General features: G+C 43.6%; 1 protein-coding gene across 3 annotated transcripts in view; it reads right to left on the bottom strand.

Annotated features, from left to right (window-relative positions):
• NUP214 (nucleoporin 214) overlaps positions 1-22,010 on the bottom strand; it is a 93,316-nt gene that overhangs the window by 35,695 nt on the left and 35,611 nt on the right. For 2 of the 3 annotated variants that reach the window (XM_045288498.1, XM_045288499.1), the window contains exons 19-24: positions 19,849-20,031; positions 19,131-19,216; positions 18,947-19,030; positions 10,740-11,003; positions 9,640-9,801; positions 7,739-7,838 (exon numbers count right to left, since the gene is read on the bottom strand). In XM_045288498.1, coding sequence (XP_045144433.1) covers positions 7,739-7,838; positions 9,640-9,801; positions 10,740-11,003; positions 18,947-19,030; positions 19,131-19,216; positions 19,849-20,031 — 879 coding nt within the window. The remainder of the gene's footprint in view (positions 1-7,738; positions 7,839-9,639; positions 9,802-10,739; positions 11,004-18,946; positions 19,031-19,130; positions 19,217-19,848; positions 20,032-22,010) is intronic. The other variant, XM_045288500.1, reaches the window with a different exon arrangement.

Below are 22,010 nucleotides of genomic sequence, written 5' to 3'. Positions count from 1 at the left end.
TTATCCCCTCTTCTTCCCTTCCCCCCTCCTCCCCCTCTCCCATGTCCCCCCCGGAACTGTCAGTCCCGTTGTTTTCTCCTCCAGATTGTTCATCCCCTCTTGCAATCTTAAGGAAGAACAATCACTACTGTTTTCTTCTCTGGAGAGGGAGCACTCTAGGCCACGGAGGGCTCTCTGCCCAGCAGGTGAACATGTTTAACAGACTATATGGGGCGTTGACATTCTGCCGCCATGCATGGTGCTGCCCAAAGAGACCCTCAGTTTCTGACAGGAGTCCCCAGGACAGAGGCCGAAGCTCACTATGGAGGTATACACGAGTCACTATGCCACAGTTCTGTTTCCTTCACGCATTTTGATTGCAGTATGAAAAGCGGCCCACTATTTGCAAAAAGAGTTCTCACCGACTCATGCAGGCAAAACAGAAACTGTCTCACAGCCAACTGCGAACACGATATCAAAGGTGCTGCCACTGCAGTGATCACAGGGTGGGAGTATAGGAACAGACCTAATCAAGCACCTGCTACTGCAATCCCAAACGAAAGCTCTATTTGGGTTCCCAGGCAATTACAAAGGAGTGTCAAAATGAGCGTCAAAAAGGAGCACGTGGGGAAATGCCATTATCTTTTCATTCCATTTCACAGCAACTTTTTGAAGTCCCCTTGTATGTCACTCAATGTACCCCTTCAAGGCCTCCATCAGAGCTGCTTTGATGACAGTATGCATGGTGACAGCCTACATAGGATCTATTTGTTTTCAGAACTCTCTCTAACTTTAGGGAGGATTAATCTTTTCCTATTAAAAAAAATTAAGTTGGAAGAGGAAAGACAAAAGCTAAGTCCATATCCTGTAGAAGAAAAGTATCAAACAACTTTAATAGTCCTTATAAGAAAATCAGGATTTTCTGCTGAGGTTAACACAGAAACCTTGCCGAAAATCAAACTATCTGACTGAGAGAAGGGGTTAAAAAAAGGCATTGATAAAAAATAAACAAATAAAATTTTAAAAAGGCATTGGTTTTCAAAGAAGTGAATCTCTCCTTTTTTCTTCTGAAGCAGGAGGTGCAGTCAACGTTGCTTTCTCTGGACAATGCATCCCTCTTCCCCCAGGCAGTCTGCCAAGCAGGCACTCGGGTACAGGGCCACTCCCCCTCGTCTCTGCAGCATCTCCAACAGAAAAGGAATGTGTGAGCCCAAGTGCTGGAAGCCAAGAAATCCCTGGGCGGACACAGCCGCCTGGGGTATAGAACTGTCTGCCTCATGGAAATCACAAGGGAAAGGAAAACAATATATCCTTTTCCAAAGAAATTCATAAAAGAAACTAGAAGGAGAATGAAACTCACAATTTATCAAATTTTAAGACTTTTTAATACCCCAAAGTTAGTGATAACTTGATGGTAAATTGACTCAGGCATGAATTAAAGACTGAGTACAACTATTCTTCTATTTACTTGTGATAATGCCATACATCCTCTGGGTATTCTAAATCCCCAAACACAAAGATCAAGATTCACAGTATCAAGCACTGGGTCACGGGCCAACCCTGCAGAGACATAAATGCGGTGCAGTGCAATCAGCCAGTAAACCACCTGATCTGGCCTGACACAGGCTGGAAACAGAACAGCACACTACCAAATAAACACAGCCAAAGATTTGTCCAGTCTTGAAGAGGAATGAAAATCAACAGCTAATAATGTTCAAGAGAAGACGGAAATGCCAAATTCAGAATTAGCCCAGCAACATGACAGGCATCATCAAAATTTTAGCTTGCTATACACAGTTCTATTAGGAAATGAAAAAATTCAGAGGACTAGACATTGAAAGCTGAAAACGGCATTGTAATAGGCACCACAGATCTATTTGTTGTACGCAGCTACAAATGGCATTTCTATTACTGACTGACACAGGCTCTGGCTTTAGAAAAGAGGAAAAAAAGCACCGTAAGAGTAACAAAATCAAGTTCTTGGAGAAAAAACAACCCCAAGCCCCGGAGCTGTTCTGAGTCTCCATCACCTAGTGCCCTAGTCATCTAGTGCTATTCTCACCGAAGTACTGCAGGGAAGAGCTGTGACAAGCCCCGTTTCCCAGTGCCGGCTCCCAGGGACGGTCCCTCTCTGCGTCCACTCTCGGGAAAGTCCTGGTCTCTTTAGCTTCTGCTTCCTGGTTCTCTGGAGGTTTCCAAGTGGGTTGGTACCAACCTTCCCCCATCTCTGCTTCTTTCCCTAGTTAGTTTTCTCTCTTTGATATTGCACAAGACAGACCCTGCACTAATACTGCCTAATTCATATAACAAAGACAAGCCACTCCCCAATAGGATTATAATAACCGCAGGTCCCAAATTCAATCATTCCACACATCAGCCCTCAAAAACTCATGTTCTCTTACATGCAAAATACATTTACCTAATCACATACCCAAAAGTCTTACACCAACTTCAAGACTAAAATTTTATCTTCTAAATGATCTAAACCAAATAAGGATGAGATTTTAGGTACACTCCATACTGGGGCAAAATTCCTTTTATTTGAAGAACCTAGAATACAAACTATGTGTTTCCAAAGCGTAACGGCACAGGTTGAGACGCTTCTGCTACAACTTGGAGAAATTTAGAGAGAAAGATGAGAAAATAGGCAACAAACAAGTTTCAAATCTTGGAGGATGATTGACATTAACACTCTAAAAGTTGAAAATAATCTGTGCTTTTGGATCATTTGGGTAATGACCCTACCCGCCAGACCCTGGATGTTGGCCATGCCCTTGAGATTCTAAGTAGAAGCCCCCCAGCCCTGAGCTTCAGCTCCACCCTCCAGGCCTGCTGGGGTGCTAACAGCTCCCCAAGCTTTGGGCATTCTTTCAGCCCATCTGAGTGACAACCTCACACTCTCAACTTCCGCCAGCCGTTCTGCTCACTCAGCATGGCAGTGTTGCACACTCGGCTTTGGGTGGAGGCCCTCCTGCCGACACACCTGACAGTTCTATATCCCCCAGAACGGAATTGGTAAAGATCTGACTCTTGGAAGTGTAAGAGGGTACAGCCTCTCCCTTTGAGATCCAGAAGGCAATGAACCCACTTGGTGAAACTGAGAAGGTGCTGCTTCTTGTATGCCGAGCTGCCTCAGCGATGATGCTTTTCTGTTTATTTACTGGAGGACAACAAATGTAGCCAGTTGGGCCTGTTTCCTGTCTGTAGGATTCTGAGAGGCAGAACCATTTCTCTCCGTTGATTCTTCCTCAGTCACCTGCAATGTAAACTGATGGGCTTTCCGCCATGGCTGTTGGTTAAGCATCAGTCGCAGGCTTCATCTATGTAACAAAAGATGGGTAGACATAGCTTTTGTCCTACACTTTAGGATGTGATGTGTCTGTAGTTTACACAACAGACCTTTCCAAACTTTTAAGTTCTGTTTTCATTTTGTACCGGTCAATCACTTGTCTCTCACATTTTACAATGGGCAAGGAAAACTCATGACTCCTTTAAGATCACCCAGATAGGCAAGTTTTCATCCCTTATAAGTTTTCCTTCCAACAGAAACCTGAACGTAATTTAGGCAGTTCTTTGCCACCACATAAAAAGCATCACCCTTTACCCTTCCTTCACTGTCCAATCACATGGCCATCGTTTTCTTCTGAAGCCTCACTAGAAGTACATTGAACACCTACGGGTCTAGCAATATTCTGTTGCTGATACTGCAGGTACTCTCTAAGAAAAGAGGCTTTCTCTACAGCAGTGGTTCTCAACCCCTTTGGGGGTTGAACAACAGGGATCGCCTGATTCATAACAGTAACAAAATTATAGTTATGAAGTAGCACGGAAACAGATTTCATGGTTTGGGGGCCACCACCACACGAGGAGCTGCATGAAGGGGTGGTGGCGTTAGGAAGGTTGGGAACCACTGCTCTAGAGCCTCCTCTTCCCGCTTCCTTTTGAGCCATCGTCAGAATCGCCTTTGGTGCCTCGTGAAGTCTCCTGAAGGCGAGCTAGACTTTTGTGATTAGGTAAAGCCTTGCGACTTCCAGCCTTTACTCATCGCCCAATTCCCACACTGCTTTTCACTCACAGCTGTTAGGGCAACACCTCACTCTTCTGATACGGACATTTGAATTATGTTCCCCCAAAATGTGTGACCTTAGTCACCCTGCCCTGGTATGTATGTGTCTCCTTTCACACTCCTATCAACTCTCTCGTTACCGGACATTCCACACTTATGACAATAGTCAAAGAAATCCTCTCTGACTGCTTTGCACATTATCATGTCCCTGAGAGTAATTGACACTGAAATCTGAGGTGCGAGTGACTCTCAGTGTGGAAGCTGATTTCACACGGTGAGTTGGCCCAGCCATGATTCTCAGTGATTTGTCAGCTATGGAAGGATGCAGTCATCTCCGTTTATGATCTGGTATCGCCAAGACAATCTTTGCATAACAGCCTGGTCTTTGGAATCGAGTCATGTAGAAGAGTGAGGGATGGGTAATAATCCCATTTAGGAATGGGTTTTGTGACATGAATGAGGTAGAATAAGTGTAGAGTATGCTTTGAGATATCAAAGAGATTAAATCAGCAACGGAGCGAAGCAGAGATGGGGAAAAAGAGATGCCAAGCCACACGAAGGCTGCCCAGGAGCAGAAACTCGAGCAAAGACCTTCCTCCAGAGCAGCGGTTCTCAGCCTGTGCGCTGTGACCCTTTCACGGGGGTTGCCCAACTCCTCACAGTAGCAAAGTGATAGTGATGAAGTAGCAATGCAAATAATTTCATGGTTGGGGGGGGGGGGTCACCACCACATGAGGAACTGTATGAAAGGGTCACGGCATTAGGCAGGCTGAGAACCACTGCTCTAGAGACAACAGGGAGAAAGCCTTTCCTCAGAGTCAGGTTCAGACCTAACCTCCTAAATTGTGAAAAATTAATTTCCTTATCAATTCAGTCCAATCAATAACAATCAGACAACCCTGGGGAAAACAGTCAATAATTAAAGGTGGCAATACCAAATACGAAGACCATGGAGAAATGCTACAACACACCTATTTCAAAGGCTGTTTTGAAAATGAAAGGGGCACTTGTTCTGTGTGCTGAGACAGGAAGACAAAGACCCACATATTCCAGGAACGTGTGCTCTAAATGCACTCATACAACGGAGTCAGGGTTAGGAAGCATGAAGGTGCCGCCTAGGCTCTTCTTACTTACAGATCCCTAATTCCGATAAAGCTAACGATTATGAGATACCTTTACATTTATTCATGATAGAACGCGCACAAATTGCGAAAGCTATGAAAATTCCAACGAACAAAAACGCTGGCAGCAATCTTAAAGGCCACGAAACAACCAAGCAGGATAATGAAGAGAAACGAGGAAACAGACATCGAGCAATAACAACAAAGAAAATAATAGGAGATCTTGAGAACAAAGGCTCGGTGTTCGTCTTACAGACATTTCTTCTGTTAATGGAGACCATCTGTTAATGGAGCGCTGGTCCACTTCACACTATGAAAGCTGACCTACTGCTAACATCACCCCAAAGTCTTTAAATCAGACTGCAGTTCCTGAGCACATGTTCACACGCCCAGTAACTCAAATAATGTTAAGCTGAAACTCCATTAGATCTTTAAAGATACATATTAAATACGAAAGAATGCTGTAAGAATTTTTAACGGAAGAGAATGTTAATGATTTTCATGATTATGCTGAAAAAGGAGGTTCCAAAACAGTGTAATTTAAATTTTACTTTAAAAGCTAAATTTTCATTGAAGAAAACCTTTTAAATGTGCTGAACCTTCCACATTTGTAGTGGGATTAAGGTAACTTTTATTTTACTCCTTTTAACTATTTGTTTTGTATGATATTTTTCACACAAGGAGCATTTTGCCAAACAAATAAAAAAGCTCTCATGATAAAATTAGGCATTACTATAACTTTAAAAAATCTAGATATTACTATAGCTTTAAAAAATGGAGCCAGCATCTTTAAAGAGACCAAAAGAAAAAATCTATCAACCAATGGAATTACTCCTCTGGTAAATCTCAACATCGGCACACATCATCCCGTTGAGGGACGGACAATTTGAGAAAAGGAAAAGTGACAAGACAGAGGTGCATGGCATACATGGCTCATAGCTTTAATATCTCACAAACACCACACCATCTTTCTTTCACCAGAGCTGGATTTTCCCATCTTATATCATATTCTGCCCTCCTTGTAGCTTTTCCGAGCCTTCTCTACACCAGGAATCTGGGTAAAATTCCAAACCTCTCTAACGCTTTAGTTTTTTTCCCCTTGAAAAGTTCACAATGACCATAAATACCACTTAGGTCTAAACAGCATACCAAGGCTCCAAGGTCACTATCAAGGCAGGAAAGCGGGTAAGCTTATTTCTTCTGCTGTTCCAATGGCCTTGAGATAAATGAAAAATCCCTGGCACAGACACACTGATAGATGGACCCATGTGGAAAAATGAGGGAGCTGTGAAGCGGGGTCACTTGATAAAGCGAAATGAAATGGTGAGCAGAGCTGCTCGAGGGGCAGCTGGGAACAGGCATATTGCAGACAACCAACAGGGTCTGTGGCTACTATTCTTGCCACTGGATTAACCGTGAACAGCATATACTAACAACCCAAATGACAACGGCCCTCCCAATCTCCACACTCAAACTGAGAAAAGGTCTTTCAACTTCTCCCTAGGCCACAGAGGAGGCTGGTGGGAATCCATGGATCATGGCTACAAACTCTGCCAAGCCAACAGGGCACACAGGTATCTGAGCTGTGTGCCCAGCACAGTGGGAGGGAGGCAGCATCTTGAATTGTGAACAGAGACAAGGGCCACACACAAGTGTGACCTCCTCTCGACAATCTAGCCCTCCCAGGGGATGGAAGAGGAGCAGGGCTTCTCCATACACAGTCACTATCTTTTACTCTAGGATTGTTTTGACATTGGTCAGTGTAAGACATGAAAAAGTAAAAATAATTTATAGATAATCAAGGGTTCATGAGGGGAAAAGTGAGAAGCTGATACCAAGGGCTCAGGTGGAAAGAAAATGTTTAGAAAATGATGAGGGCAACAAATGTACAAATGTACTTGACACAATAGATGGATGCATGGATTTTGATAAGAGTTGTACAAGCCCCCAATACAATGATTAAAAAAAAAAAAAGATCCCCCCCTTATACCAAGGGAGAAGATGGTCAATGTCAAGAACATCATTGAGCTATCTGAACAAACAGTCTGGATTACCCCAAGGGGTCAAGTCAAGAATGCCAAGTGCTTGCAATATAAGCTGTACCATAGGAGATGTGTACACGGCAAAGAGCAAACAGAGAACACAACATCACTAAGACACTTTCAAAGGTGTATGCAGGAACTGGTTTTGGCAAGCTGAAGCGGTAACTCCTGAAACCCAAAGGATGGGCTCTATCTCCCCCCTAGGGCAGTGGTTCTCAACCTTCCTAATGCCGTGACCCTTGAATACAGTTCCTCATGTGTGGTGACACCCCCAACCATAACATTATTTCCGTTGCTACTTCATAACTATAATTTTGCTACTGTTATGACTCGGGCGACCCCTGTGAAAGGGTCATTTGACCCCCAGAGGGGTCGTGACCCACAGGTTGAGAACCGCTGCTCTAGAGCCTTCTGCAGAGAAAACTGTATTCTGTGGCAGCAGCAATACTGCACCCTACAGGTAGCTTATCTCTATTACAGAATAATGGACTGGTTACATTTTTAAAAAAAATTTTAAATAGTTAACCTACCCTATTGGTGCCGAAGGGGACGTAGGATTATTCTTCAATTCTTGCACATTTACCACTTGAGGGACATTCTTCAACGTTGACTCAGTCAAGGAACTTACAGCTATTTCAAAAGGAGAAGCACGTTAATCCCAGTGGGATCTGAAATCCCAGCCATATACATACATATATGAATGACATATATGGCCATGAGCTCGAGTAGACTGCAACTTACGACACGGAAGCAAATCTACCCGAGGTGGTTCCACAGCCCACTCGACAGAACACAAAACCACGGGATAAGCTGCCACTCGCTCTATCTAAATGTACTCATGTACGAGAACGCCCTGGCCCAGCTTTCCTAGAGCAGAGCTGAACTACCTCCTGGCTCATCATGCAAGGGGCAGCCAGCAAGAGGGGTAAGGGCCTTCAGGATCACGATTTTGGCCTTTCATTTATTCACTCAATGCCTCTTCCATGCGCCTGTTAAGTGTCAAGCTCTGGGCTACGTGCTACGAATACCACACAAAATCTGAAATAAAGTCGAATCAACTTGATGGCAGTGGGTTTGATTGGCTTGGTACCTATTTTAGGCTAGGTACTTCTAGCCATTACTTCTCTCTTGTTGGCCCTTAGTTATAATGAACTATTAAGAAAGCGGCTCTCTTCTTCGATTCCCGCCCACCACACCACAGGGAGAGCAGGGCCTCGGAGGTGGTTCTCTGGACACTTTGCCTATGGCTGGCATAAGTCATTTTTCATACTCAAAGGTGCTTACTCCTTAGAAATTTTTGCTTCCAAAACGATAACAGTGATCACACCTCCTGCTGACAGTGGGACAATCCTAAATACTGGCACATTTAAGTTTCCAAATAATCAACTGGATCAGCTTTATTTTGGGCCTGTTCAGCACATCGGAATTCTGTTTGGTCCACATGATCTTTAAAGAGAACACCAAAGGTTTCTATTGTGATAAGGCATCTTAGTTATCTTATGATTTTTAATATCTAGTTTAGATGTCTAAATAAAGGCTTTCATAAATTTTTATTCATCATTGCATGTTAATTCATTTTTGCCTGAAATCAAATGTTTTTAATTTTAATAGCTTTATTGGCATATAATTCACTTATCATGCAATTTAATAGTTCAATCATGTAGAGCTGTGCACACCATGTCCTTTTAAACCTAGGTGGATAAGAGCTCTGATCAATGATTAATCTAAAATACTTCTCAATCTCTGCATTGTTGGCCTTTGGGCTGGCTAATCCTTTGCCGTACACTCTACATTTTTTTGTAGCATCCCTGGCTTCTATCCACTAGGTGCCTGCAGTGCACTTGCACACACACTCCAAATGTGACAGCCCAAAGTGGTTGAAAGCCACTTTGGGAATAAGTGATAACTGAAATCCTAATGTAGACAATGTTGGAGAACCACCAAACCCCTGACAACATGTCAGTGTTGTCAGCTCATTAGAGGGCCCCTCTCTCAAGGTCAAAAGCTTCATTTTTTAAGAAAAGGCTGTACTGCAATGGAGTCTGGGTTCTGTCACCTATCGCTCAGGCAAGGTTACTCAAAAGCAAAATGGGTATCCTACAATACCATGCAAATGTTATCTGGTAGTCAAATCACCAATTTTAATTTTAGGGCTCAAAGCAGGCACTGAGGATTCAAAAGTAGGGATGATCTACACACACATCCCCAATTAACAGAAACATGGCAGCTCTCATAGCTCCCTTGAAGCAGCTTCAGACCTGGTCCCTGCCTTCTTGGAACTCAGCCCTGAAAGCCTCACAAGGCTATACTACCTGTCTTCTCTTCTGCCGGGAGAGTGAGCGAGATCTAGCTGTTTCTTATTATCGGTTGCCCTACGGTGAGACTGACAGCTCACCATCAGTCTCTGAAAAGGTGCGGGGCTAGCTGTTACCTGGTGCCTGACTGGCCATCTGCCGCCTCAGGGCTGCAGCTGCGGCTGCCTGGGGAGCGGAGATGGCGTGGGAAGAACTAGGTGCACCATGTTTCACAGTTTTCGTTGCAAGCCTTGTGCTATCAGCCCCCTGAGGAATAATTTTGCTAGCAGATGCCGACACTGAGGGAAAGAGACTAAGTGTGAGAGCAGGTCAGAGAAAAGGAATGTACAAAAGTCACCATGGTATATGCTCCATGTTAGGGTGCAGGGGAACACTGAAATCAGACATTTCTGAAGCACTGACGTGGCAAAGGACAAATCAGATGACAGGCTGGCATCAGTATCTTTCCCGGACGCCCAGGCCAATTTACCAACCCACTTCTACCGTTAGCCAAAATACTCTGTTTCCCACAGTGGGTAGTACCCAATTTCTTGCTCCCTTCTCCTAACACTGATTGATTCCAGGATGTCATACTCAGAAGTATTTGTTCTCTGTTAGAAGCCACCCTTATGGTTGCTGTAATTCGTATGTTTGGCAGTTCAAAACCACCAGCAGCATCTAGGAGAACAACTAAGCTTTCTACTCCCGTAAAAGGTCTCAGAAACCGACCACGGGGGTCGCTCTAAGTCAGCACTGACTTAATGGCAGCGAGAGAAGCCACCTTGACCTGTAGGTATGGGAGCGCAACATAAGCCCACTTCAATGAGCCAGTCCTGGCAAAAATCACGGCAGCTTGTGAATTTTGAGGCAGAATATGGCTGTAAGTGAAACTGAACTGTGTGGATGGTGCATTATACTGAGGCACACTAATAGCCTCCTCCTTTTACTACCGAAGACAAGCCTGTTTTAAAATCACAGGGTGGACCCAACACCAAAGCTGCTCAAGGATGCAACCCCTTGCCGTCACTTCCTTTTCCTCATGTCCTACCAAGCTCTTTCAAAGGGAACCATAGCTTTCGGATTATTTGTCTGACTTTTTAAATGCTAGCAGAGATGGGCGAGAACCAACAACAATGTTACTGGCATGATAATATAAAATTCAGCTACAATTCCCTCACAAATTAAAACCGTAACAAGGGGAGAAAAATGAGAGTTTCCTTTCTCATCCTTTACTTACTTGAAGCTCCTAACATACCAGGTGACCAGGCCGGCCCCACATGAGATTTAGCGAAAGGCGTTCCCTGGGGCAACAGTGGGGGTTGGACGGAGGTCGTGCGCACCACGGGAGCATGCCAGGGGGCTTGGACTGGGGCGTCTTCATCATTACACGGTACTGGCACATCTTCACTTTCCAAAGACTGAGAAATAGATGATGTTGAGCTGACTTCATCCAGGTCTTCGTAGTATCTCTGAGACAAGAAAGCTGACCGAGACAGGCTGGCTACAAAGCCCAAAACAAAACACAACTTTAGACAGCTGAAAGCAAAAACAAAAAAAGACAACTCACAGCAAGTCCAAAGCTACATAATGTTCACCGGTCTGCATAATATTTCCATTATTGCTCATTTTGAGTGGAAGCTGCTGTTGTCAAATGTGAAGTAAATGGTGTGGGGTCTTGGCTCACGTGGGGCTTTGAAAAACTGAGTTGTGTAGGGTAACACCATTTTGACCGTCAAATAAAAGTATGTGAAGAAAGCAAGACAGAGAATGAGGGCCGGTGTCAGGCAGCAAACCTGGCACCAGAAATGTTTACAGGTAGAATCATAATCTATGCGAAAAGGACTAGCCGAGCTTCCACAGCAGGGGGAGCAGCCTACCCTGCCCCGCCACCCCCCAACAACACAATTCTAAGTAGGGGCTTGCTGTGAAGGGAAAGTCCGTGCTCAGCCTTGAACACCTTCAACAGTTCAGGTAACTCTCATGACTCTTTTGAATCAGATAATTAGGTAAAAAAAAATAATAATCACTAAGCTTACTTCTGGTGTTCGGTTTGTGTTTTTCTTTTCTTCAGTTTGTGTTTTCCATCTAAACACTATGAAATAAAACTTAAAGTCCTATTATTTTCTACCACGAATTTCAGAATTCTGTATATTGTTACAGCCTGTGTATTAGGGGGGCAAACACAACCGTACCATTGCTCCACTCAAGTTCTTTGAAATGGCTATCTGGATAGCTGAGGACTTGTTATCATTTTGCAAGATTTTATTTGTTATGGCGTACATGTAACCCATACAAATGCAATGGAAGACCAATGGTATGCTTGGAGCTATGCTGTCTGACTTGCTTGCCACCTGTGGCCATTTAAGTTTGAAGTAATTAAAAGTAAATAAAATTAAAACCTCAATTTCTTAGTCACATTTCTATGCTGAACAGCCACATGTGATGTGCTAGTGCTATCGTATGGGACAGTGGAGGCATTTTGCACCATCACAAATGGCTCTATCAAGAGCGGTGCGAGAATTTCTGGAAGAAAGTAACTATGCAGCAGGGTCACTTAGGAATTCCACCCATAAGCACCCAGCACCACCAGGGAGACTGCAGCTGACATTCACTCAAAACTTACTTCTGAATAAATGCTTCTGTGCTACACAAAACCCTCACAATGACACTATAAGCTAGAAAGAAGTGCTATTACCTGGCTTTATGGTTCGTGCTTAAAAAGGGTAAGTAATTTGCCCAAGGTCATGGAATTGGTAAATGGCAGTGCCAGAATCCAAACCTAGGTGTGCCTGATTTCAAAGATACCACGTTCTTAACAACACACTGTGACATGAGGCAGCTTCCAAAAGTTCTTGGGCCATCTAGCTCAGAAGCAAGAAAGCCCACACGGAAGAAGCACACTAGCCTGTGTGACCATGAGGTTATCGAAGGGATCAGGTATGAGGCATCAAAGAATAAAAAAATCACATCATTGTGAATGAGGGGGAGTGCAGATTAGGGACCCAAGACTAAGGTGACCAGATTGTAACATTGGTAAAGCGGGACAAAAGCGGGACACCATCGATAAAACTCATATCATGGTGAAAGAGCCATATGGTAGCCGAAAAACATATACCCTGGCTTGTTGTGCATTCTTTCAAAAAAAATCAGGACTTTTAAAAAACGCCACAGGACACGGGAAAAATTGTTAAAAATCGGGACTGTCCTGCCAAAAGCGGGACGTCTGGTCACCTTACCCAAGACCCATCTGTAGGCAACTGGAAACCCCCTTACATAAGGGTCACAGGGAGGAGACGAGCCAGTCAGGGTGCAGAGGAGCAACGATGAAACATACAACTTTCCTCTAGTTCTTAAATGCTTCCTCCCCACCACGATCATGATCCCAATTCTACCTTACAAACCTGGCTAGACCAGAGGATGCATACTGGTACAGATAGGAACTGGAAGCACAGGGAATCCAGGACATATGATCCCTTCAGGATCAGTGGTGAGAGTGGCAATACTGGGAGGGTGGAGGGAGGCTGGGGTGGAAAGGGGGAACTGATTACAAGGGTCTACATATAATCTCCTCCCTGGGGGACGGACAACAGAAAAGTGGGTGGAGATGCCGGACACTGTAAGACATGACAAAATAATAATTTATAAATTATCAAGGGTTCATGAGATGGGAGCGGGGAGCGGGGAGGGAGGGGGAAAATGAGGAGCTGATACCAAGGGCTTAAGTGGAGAGCAAATGTTTTGAGAATGATGAGGGCAACGAATGAACAAATGTGCCTGACACAATGGGTGGATGTATGGATTGTGATAAGAGTTGTATGAGCCCTCAATAAAATGATGAAAAAAAAGTTCATGGAAAAAGGAATGCAAGGGTATTGGCATTTCCCCACGACCCTATGCTGGGCAGAACTTAGCCCCCGCAGGCTTCTTGCCCGGTGCCACTTCCGGGTGACGGCAGGAGCCTGTGCGCTCACTGCTGCGTGGCTCCTGCCGTCACTAGCGTATGCGTGCAGGGCTTCCTTGCTCTGAGCAAGGATGCAGCTGCTTCCTGGCACCACGAAAATGGGACAAAACGTATTCTGCTTAAACTCCAGCTCAGATTAGGAAAAGGAGAAAGCCACACTGGGTGGGGTGAGAGAGGCGAGCATGGACAAATCATATGATTATTTCAGTAGATGCAGAGAAAGTAGTTGGCAAAACCCCACACCTGCTCCTGATTAAAGAGAAACAACAAAAACCCTCAGCAAAATAGGCAAGAAAGGAGCCTTTCTACAGAAAAGAGCAGCGAGTCTCCCACATGACGGTGAACATATAGAGCAAATATTCCCTCTGAGATCAAGGCCAGGTGCCCACTCATCACGTTCAGTGGGCAATGCATTCACAGTCCTAGCCAGTGGCATATAAGGTTAAGAAAAACAAATAAAAGGACAGGAAAGACAGAAATAAATAATATCCATACATATAATTGTCTACAGTCTCCAAGAAGTAGCTAGAAACATGGGATTAAAATACATGAGTTTAGGCAGGGCACTGACTACAGCCAACATACAAAAATCAAATGTATTTCTAAATACCAAATTCAACATAAATCAAGAGAAAAATAAAATTTATAAAAATAGAACAACCATTCTAAGAGCACTGAAAAAAAAAAAAACCACTAAAAAAGATGAATTTTTTAGGAATAAATCTAACAAAACATGTGTATGTCTTCCATGCAGAGAACTTAAAGAAGATCCAAATACAAACATAAACTTATTATGTTCAGGAACTGAAAGAGCCATACTGTACAATTCTTCCAAGGTGATCTACAGATATGGATATAATCTCAAAAGTCTCATTTTTGGGGGGGAGGGGAGGCGCAGTAGAATGTGACAAAGCAATTCTAATATTAATATGAAAATGTACAGTAACGAGACTGAGTCAAAACAAGAGATCATAAGTTAGCAAATTATGATCATGGCCTGCTGTCTATTTTTATATAAAACTTTATTAAAACAGACATTCCATTAATGTGCATCTTGGCAATGGCTGTCTTGCCAGTGCCGTGGCAGAGTCAAGGACGGACAATGAAGCCACGTGACCTGCAAGCCTGAAATATTTACTGTCTGGCACTTTAAGCCCTGTTTTAGATTGCTGAAGTTGAGGTGATGGCGAAACATTCTCAGTGTGTGCCTCCCATTACAGTAGCCACTAGCCACATGTGCTTACTGTGCACTTGAAATGTGGTTACAACTGAATTACAGCCTTTCTTGATTTTAATGACTTTTCATTTAAATAGTCATACATGGCTTAGTGGTTACTGTACTGGGCAACAGCACAGTTCTGGAATTTAGAAAGAGAAAAGTATTGAGATTTGTGTTAATACAGGTCAATGAGGACAGTTCTAATACTGGTCACTTGGAACCAGTGTATGAGATAAAGCAGATGGCCTTGCTAAGCAGAAAGGACAGTTTTTTTCAGTAGCACTGGAAAAATCGGGTATCTAAATAGACTAGATGTGACTTTGTTTCTGTATAATTTCTTGAAAAGGTGAATCTCTACAGCAAAAACACAGGTCAGTGGTCGCCACAGTCCTAGGGCGAGAACAGTCACTGGCTGCACACTTGCAGTCATGGGACTATTCAGAAAGCAAAACGTGGTGTTGGTGGACAAGCCTGCAAGTTTACCACACACACACACACAATCATTCAACTATAACCTTGTAACAGGCGAGTTTTATGACATATAAACTAATAAAGTTGTTATTTTCAAACTATAATTCTAGGTAGAAAGTAGACCTAAATGTGACAGGCAAATATCAATTGCTCTAGAAAATAATAAAGGTGGTTTGTTATCTTGAGATAAACAGGATTTCTTGAGTGAGAAAGAGAGGACTCTATTAACATTTTCTGAAGCAGACATCAGAGACCGACTATCCCCATCCAGAAGAGCCAGGAGTAACGTGAGCCCTTTGGATCTGGGGTCCCCGCACTAAGAACCCCTAGATGCCAGGCAAGATTGATGTCAGGATCCATGGCGATCTCTGGGGGAAACCTGACCCAGAGATGTTAGAAAGAACTAAGGGCCTTGCCCAAGAGAGAATGCTTGCTCCTGGAGCTGGCACCCTGAAATCACTTTTCTGCCTCCAAAATGTGAGATGATTCATTTGTTTGTTAAAAATAAAATTAATAAAATTAAGAACTTCTGTTCTCAAAAGACAACATGAAGAATAAAATGGCAACAAAGTGAACATCTACAATTTGTAACCAACAGGGGGCTATCATCCAGAATTTATTTTTAAAAAACCCAAAACTTTACAAGTCAACAAGTCAGATTATCCCAATGAAAAATGGGCAAAAGACGTTATCAGGCATTTCACAGAAAAATATCGCTAGGAGTAAATTTACAACAGTCACTTCAAAGATTCTACCTAGGCTTCAAATTGTTTCAAAGGGGCGCATTCAGCGGCGGTCTTCAGAAACAAAAGCAGCACATGCACTGCACAGCAACCAAATGTCTTGTGTGTGAGACTCTGACCAGAGTAGGAACAGGCAGCAGTGCCCCGCTCACAGATGGTGGGCAAGAGAAAAAGTGGTGTGGACGCATTAGCTGACCTCCTCTAACTTCACATGGGCACGAGAAGCGCCAACATTAACATCAGCCCATGGCAGATCTCTATGAAGTGAAAGTCAAAACACACCTCCACATTCCAATTTATTTGCCAATTCTGATACCAACCATCCCTCCCACTGCACTGCCTTAACTCTCCACTGAGTTCAACCATTTGTTGTAACAGCCACACAGAACTTACAGACCATATTCAGTTAGGGAAGTAAATGGTTATAATTCAGGTTCAGAAATGCTCAGGTCTTCCATCAGTACGAGGCATACTTTTCAGGCAGGAAGCTGCGACGGCAGAGGCAGTGGAACCAGGACACTAGCCGGAGCTAGCGGGGTGGCTTCCTGGCCCATAAAGGAGAGAGCCTTCAGCAGTAGGCTTGCTGGATGAGTGAGTTGCTTTTAGGCATCTATTAAGGGGGTTTGCCAAGCCATGGAGCTGGAGTGGAATACCTTCTAGGCCAAGGCTTACATGTGGAGCCTGACGGCACTTGTGGTCATTTATGGGCAAAGCTAAAAGCTTGGTAATAGTTGGCTGAGCAGGACAGAGGCCAAGGGGCTACAGTACATACGAGAAGGATGAACCTTACAAACCTCACGTGGAATACAAGAGAATGTGAATGTATGTGGAGAAACCCAGGCAAAGCTACATGACAATGTCTTGGGGATGAAAAAAATTGTAAGGAGAAGAAAAAACTTAAGTGGCTAAAGAGATGGCAAAATATGCTGCATCATCTTGTCTGGGATCCTGGGTTAAAAACAAAGACCAGATAGGACATAATCGGAACATTCACAAATCTTGCGCATAGATCGTCTATCAGATAGCAGCAGTCTATCGGTGGTAACTGTCCACAGTTTGGAAACTGTATCGTGGTTGTATAGGGCAGTGTCTTTGCTCTCAGAGGAACCAAGCTGAAGTAGTTACAAGTGAAGGACACTATCTATAGCTGGCTCTCAAACCGTTTCGCAAAAAGAATAATGTGTGTGACTGGAGGGCGGGATGAAGAGAGAAAAAACAATCGGGGCAAAAAGTTACCACTGGTGACTATGCACAGAGCGTATGCAGAGGTTCACTCCATTATTCTAGCAACTTTTCTAAGGTTTGAAATTGTTCACACTAACAAGTTGAAAATAACAAGACCGTAAAACATAACAACAACAACTAAAGGGCAAAGCTATGACACACATCTGCAGAGCTTGTGGGCGGGGGGAACACTGGGCATGCACACAAGGGGATTCCCGAGCGCTGGCAATGCTCTGGGTAGAACACACACAGCACGCATGTTGGTTTTCTGGACATGTGGAGTGCTTGAAAAATTTTAAACTTCACATGCCCACATGTTCCGAGCTGAGTTCTTCTTCACAGCACGCATCATATTATTAAGTGAGTATAATGCTAATGTCTGTGTTTCTCCTGTAACTGGAAGTTTTAAGCGGTCAGGAACCATGTCTCTTATTTACCACTGTCTGGAACAAAGCAGTCACTCATATTGGTTCAATGAATAAATTACATAAATCTCACTTTTAAAAAAAACTATCATAAATATATGATTGGTGATGTGGTTAAAGAATATTCTGAGTAAAATCTTGGCAACTGGATTAACAACTGGGGTTGAATAAGTTATAGCCTTCTAACACAAGAAGACATTGTGCAGTCATGGTAAGGCTATTTTCAAATATTATTTAAAAATCAAAGGCAGAGAAAACTCTTATGAATTTTTCACTAAAAAAAAAAAAAATGACACACACACACACAAACAAATCCTAAATGTTATGATCCAAACATCACTTTCAAAGAAATAAATTTACATTTGGAAATAAGAACGTTTGGGGGATAAAAATGATGTTTAATAACACTACACCAGGATTGAGAGCTTAAGAGTCATTTTAATTCCTATCTCTATTTCTCCCAATTATCCAGTAAATTATAAATTATAGCCTGTAGATAAGGAAAAAGTTATTACAAAACTCACTTATCTGTGCTGAGTGTTTAACCAAAGTTAGCCCTAGATGATTATCAAAAAAATTAATGAAGTGTAGTATAGGAAGATTAATTAAATTACCCTCAGCTCTTTTCATTACCAAGAGACATTGCTGGTATAAAAGAAAACAATCTTAACTCAAGACTGAGTTCAAAGGAAAAAGCAGATAGGGGTATTAAAGCATAGCATTAAAGACAAAACACAAACCAAAAAACCAAGGCAAATATGAGTATACAAATTAAATAAAACAAAAACTCACTGCCAATGAGTCAATGCTGACTCATAGCAACCCGACAGCACAGAGCAGAACTGTTTCATGAATTCCTAAGACTAACTCTTTAAAAGAGCAAACGAAGAGCCTCATCTTTCTCCTGCAGAGCAGCTGATGGTTTTGAACTGCTGACCGTGCAGACTGCAGCCCAATGCATAACCTCTACGCCACCAGGACTCCCTATATAGATAATTTAATGGGAAAAATTTAATTTGTATATTATAAGGCTTTTTAACAGTAAGTGTTTTTAGCCATTATTAGCTAATCATTAGGATCTCCCCAACCCACCCACTCCTGCCCCCTTCTTTCTTAAGAACCATTTTCCAAATGCAATTTATACAAAAAAGAAATTCAAAGCTGCTCCGGCTACAGCATGGGCTAGGATCCCAGGGCCAGCTCAGCCTTTCAAAAGTCCTTGGGAGTCACTGCCATAGAGCATGGGGTCATACATGCTCATTGACTGTTCGATGACAGGTATAACTCGCTTTTTATTTTCATATCCAGGCAAAGGAAAATGCAACACACACACACACACACACACACACACACACACAGTTATATGGTCTATGTGAAAACCTTCTGACTAGTTCCCTTTACCTGGAGCAGTGGATCTTACTGGTGGGGTCTTCCTCTTGGCCAAGAAGTTTCTCAATTGTGCCTGTTTCACGGGGGACAGTTTAGCTGCAAGAAATCCATAAATGCTTTAAGATTCAGTATTTAAGATGTCAGTAGATGGAACAGAACAAAGAGAGTGTAAAGAATGAAAAACACAAGCATTTACCTGGTACTTTGGGCAAGGGTTTCGCGTGCGATTCTATGGTGGTTTTCAACAGAGCATTACGCAGGCTTTCAAGGTCACTGTCAAAACTGAAAGAGGATAATGTACATACCAATAAGGAGCTATGATGTGAGAAATCTGAGGGTGAGGGAGGCACATGATCTTAAGCACATATAAATGCAGGAGACGAGAGCCTCCCCGATAGACCTGCACTCCGCTCCATCGTCATGAGCAATCCAAAAGGAGAGAAGATACACCACCCCAAACATTGCCCGGTGGGACTAAATCCCAACACTGGGCCTGAAAGCAGACACCCATACCACCCTGACAACTGCCCAAGCCTGAAAGCATCGACACACTCCAGCAAAATGATAATCCTGGGCAAGAAAGGATGAGGAAGTCAACCTAAGCCTCTCAGCATAGAATCGTATCATCTAATGAGCACCGATCTTAACAGGCATTAATAATACTTGGTGCTTGGGAGGCATAACTCAACTCTCCAGTAACTGAGGCACCCCCCATTTTTCGGCAAAGGGTGGAAAGACAGACAGGGTAAAGCACCTGACCAGGAGCCCAGAGGTAGCAGACAATACAGTTGTTCTCACAGCCACACCTGAACCACTCTAAGACTAATGCACATTATTCCCTAAACAGTCGTTCACTCATTCAGCCATATTTATTGAGGAAAAGGGGGGCTAGCGGGTCTATTCTCCTTACAGACCTGAGTGTGCTGCTCTGGGAAGGAAGAGCTGAAGGAAGGCTCCACTGGGAGGTCTGGTTATAGAGACGCAGCTGCTGGAGGCTGTCCACCAGGTGGTTCAACCTCTTCCTCTGTTGGTTAATGATCTCCCGGTTGTTGGCTAGAGTGTTAAACAGTGTCTCCCGCTCTGGCACAAGCAGGCGCCTATTCACATTAATGAGAAAAAGAAATGAACATGAATGGTTTATAAGGAAGCTCTCTATAAAAAAGAAACAAAAATCCTTTCTAATTATAACTGAAAATAAAATGAGAAACCAATAGAAAGAGGACAAAAGCCTAGTGAAGATAAAATGTAAAGCGGAAAGAACCACCTAGAATCTGCAGGAAAGGTCTGCAGCAAAGGGAGCATGAATCAGCCAGGCAGAAACAGGCAGGAGAGGGCTGGGAGCGAGTCAGATGCAGTGGCAGGAAAGGAAATCTGGCAACAGACTAAGGAAAGGAGCCTAGTGGTGAAATGGTTAAATGCTTCAGCCAAAAGATTGGTATTTGGGATCTACCAGTGACTCCACCAGAGAACGATGAGGCAGTCTGTTCCCATCAATATTTCCAGCCTTGCAAACCCTATGGGACAGTTCTACCCTGTCCTGTAGCCTGGTTGAGTGAAAATCCACTCAGTGGGGGTAGGTTTGGTCTGGTTTGACAGAGTATATACAATAAAAAGAGAAAAAGACTGGGGATTCAGTTCTTCAAGGGTCAGTCACTCCTTCAGACCACTGTGACGAAACAGTGCTCTAGACACACAAAGTAGCGTCTGGGAGGTAACCTACCTGAACAAACTAATACAAGAACAGACTAGGGCAGCTACTTCTGGGCAGCAGGCCTCAGAGGAGAGAGACCGGATGGTCAAGAAGCTTCTGCTCTTCTTTGTAAATCCTTGAGGATCTTTTGATGTTTTGAAAAACAGTTGTTTAACTTGGGGGTGGGGGTGTAAAGGGAAAACAATATAAAGAAAAACAAAATGAGTGGACCCGTGGCAGATACAAATCCGTAGTCTGTCCACACGGGTTTTGCTTCCTAACACGAACCCTGGCGTGAGAAGTGCTCCCACTGGACAGACACGCCTGCCTTTAGTCCACTCCCAGTTACCGAGGAGGCCAGAGCCAGGGGGCAAGTCTCTGGGGTCAAGGCCCTTCAACATCAAATTTTCAAAACTGGCATTTCGGCAGGGCACCAGGCAATGTTTAGAAGAGTGTCTAATGGAAACCGGAAACCCACTGCCATTGAATGTATTCCTCCACAGTTTCTGAGCCTGTGAGCTTGCGCTGACACAAATGGCCTGTCTTTCTCTCAAGGAGCTGCTGCTGGCTTGGAACCACTGCCCTTGGGGTTAGCAACCCGAGTGCTATCTAAATCATTAGTGGATTTAGAAGGCAGATTTAGGAGGCGGCACGGTAACAGTAAATCCATGGGCAAGCCCAGCTTCTCTATTGGCATCGTGTACTTTTTAAACGCCCACTGATTAATGAGCCAAGAGAAATTCAAGTCAAGCAGAGCAGAATGTTCGTGCTGATGGGTCACGCTATTACTTGCCTTGTTAGGCAATAACCCTAATTCTGAACCAGGGGGTAAACTGACATCTCTACACAGGGGCCCACCTGCCCAAGGGGTTAGGTTCTCCAGCTGACACAGCAGGGAGTCCTCCCACGGCGGGGGGTGTGTGAAAGTGTGAGGATGCCAGGATGGTGGTGCTCCCTCTATCTTCCAGATCCATGCCGAGGCTCCTCAGGCTGAGGCACCCGGCTGTTCTCCAGCCAGAGCATTACTCGTCAGTGTCTTAAACTGGGCAAACTAAATGACACCCATAACCTCTTTCTGCCTTTGACATTACAACCAGGCTGCCCTCCTTAAGTTTTCTGGTCTCGCAGTGCAGGGAACAGGTAAAACCCATTTCTTACACATTCATCAAGTGTAGGCATTTCAATAATGATGGCAACATATATACAAATATGCTTGATACAACTGATGTATGGATTGTTTTAAGAGCTGTAAGAGCCCCCAATAAAATGATTTTTTTAAAAGTAGGCTTTTCTGAAAGCGAACATCCTGAGGACTGACCTGTGGCTTATGTTTCGTGTGAGCACCTCACTCCTCTCACCATGTACTGAGCCCTATTCTTTGCACAA

This window comes from Echinops telfairi, unplaced genomic scaffold (assembly GCF_000313985.2).
Source record: "Echinops telfairi isolate 266 unplaced genomic scaffold, ASM31398v2 ScPeMD7_22;HRSCAF=79, whole genome shotgun sequence".
Lineage (NCBI taxonomy): Eukaryota > Metazoa > Chordata > Mammalia > Afrosoricida > Tenrecidae > Echinops > Echinops telfairi.
The sequence above is the reverse complement of the archived record's forward strand: the minus strand, read 5'-3'. Positions and strand labels throughout refer to the sequence as shown.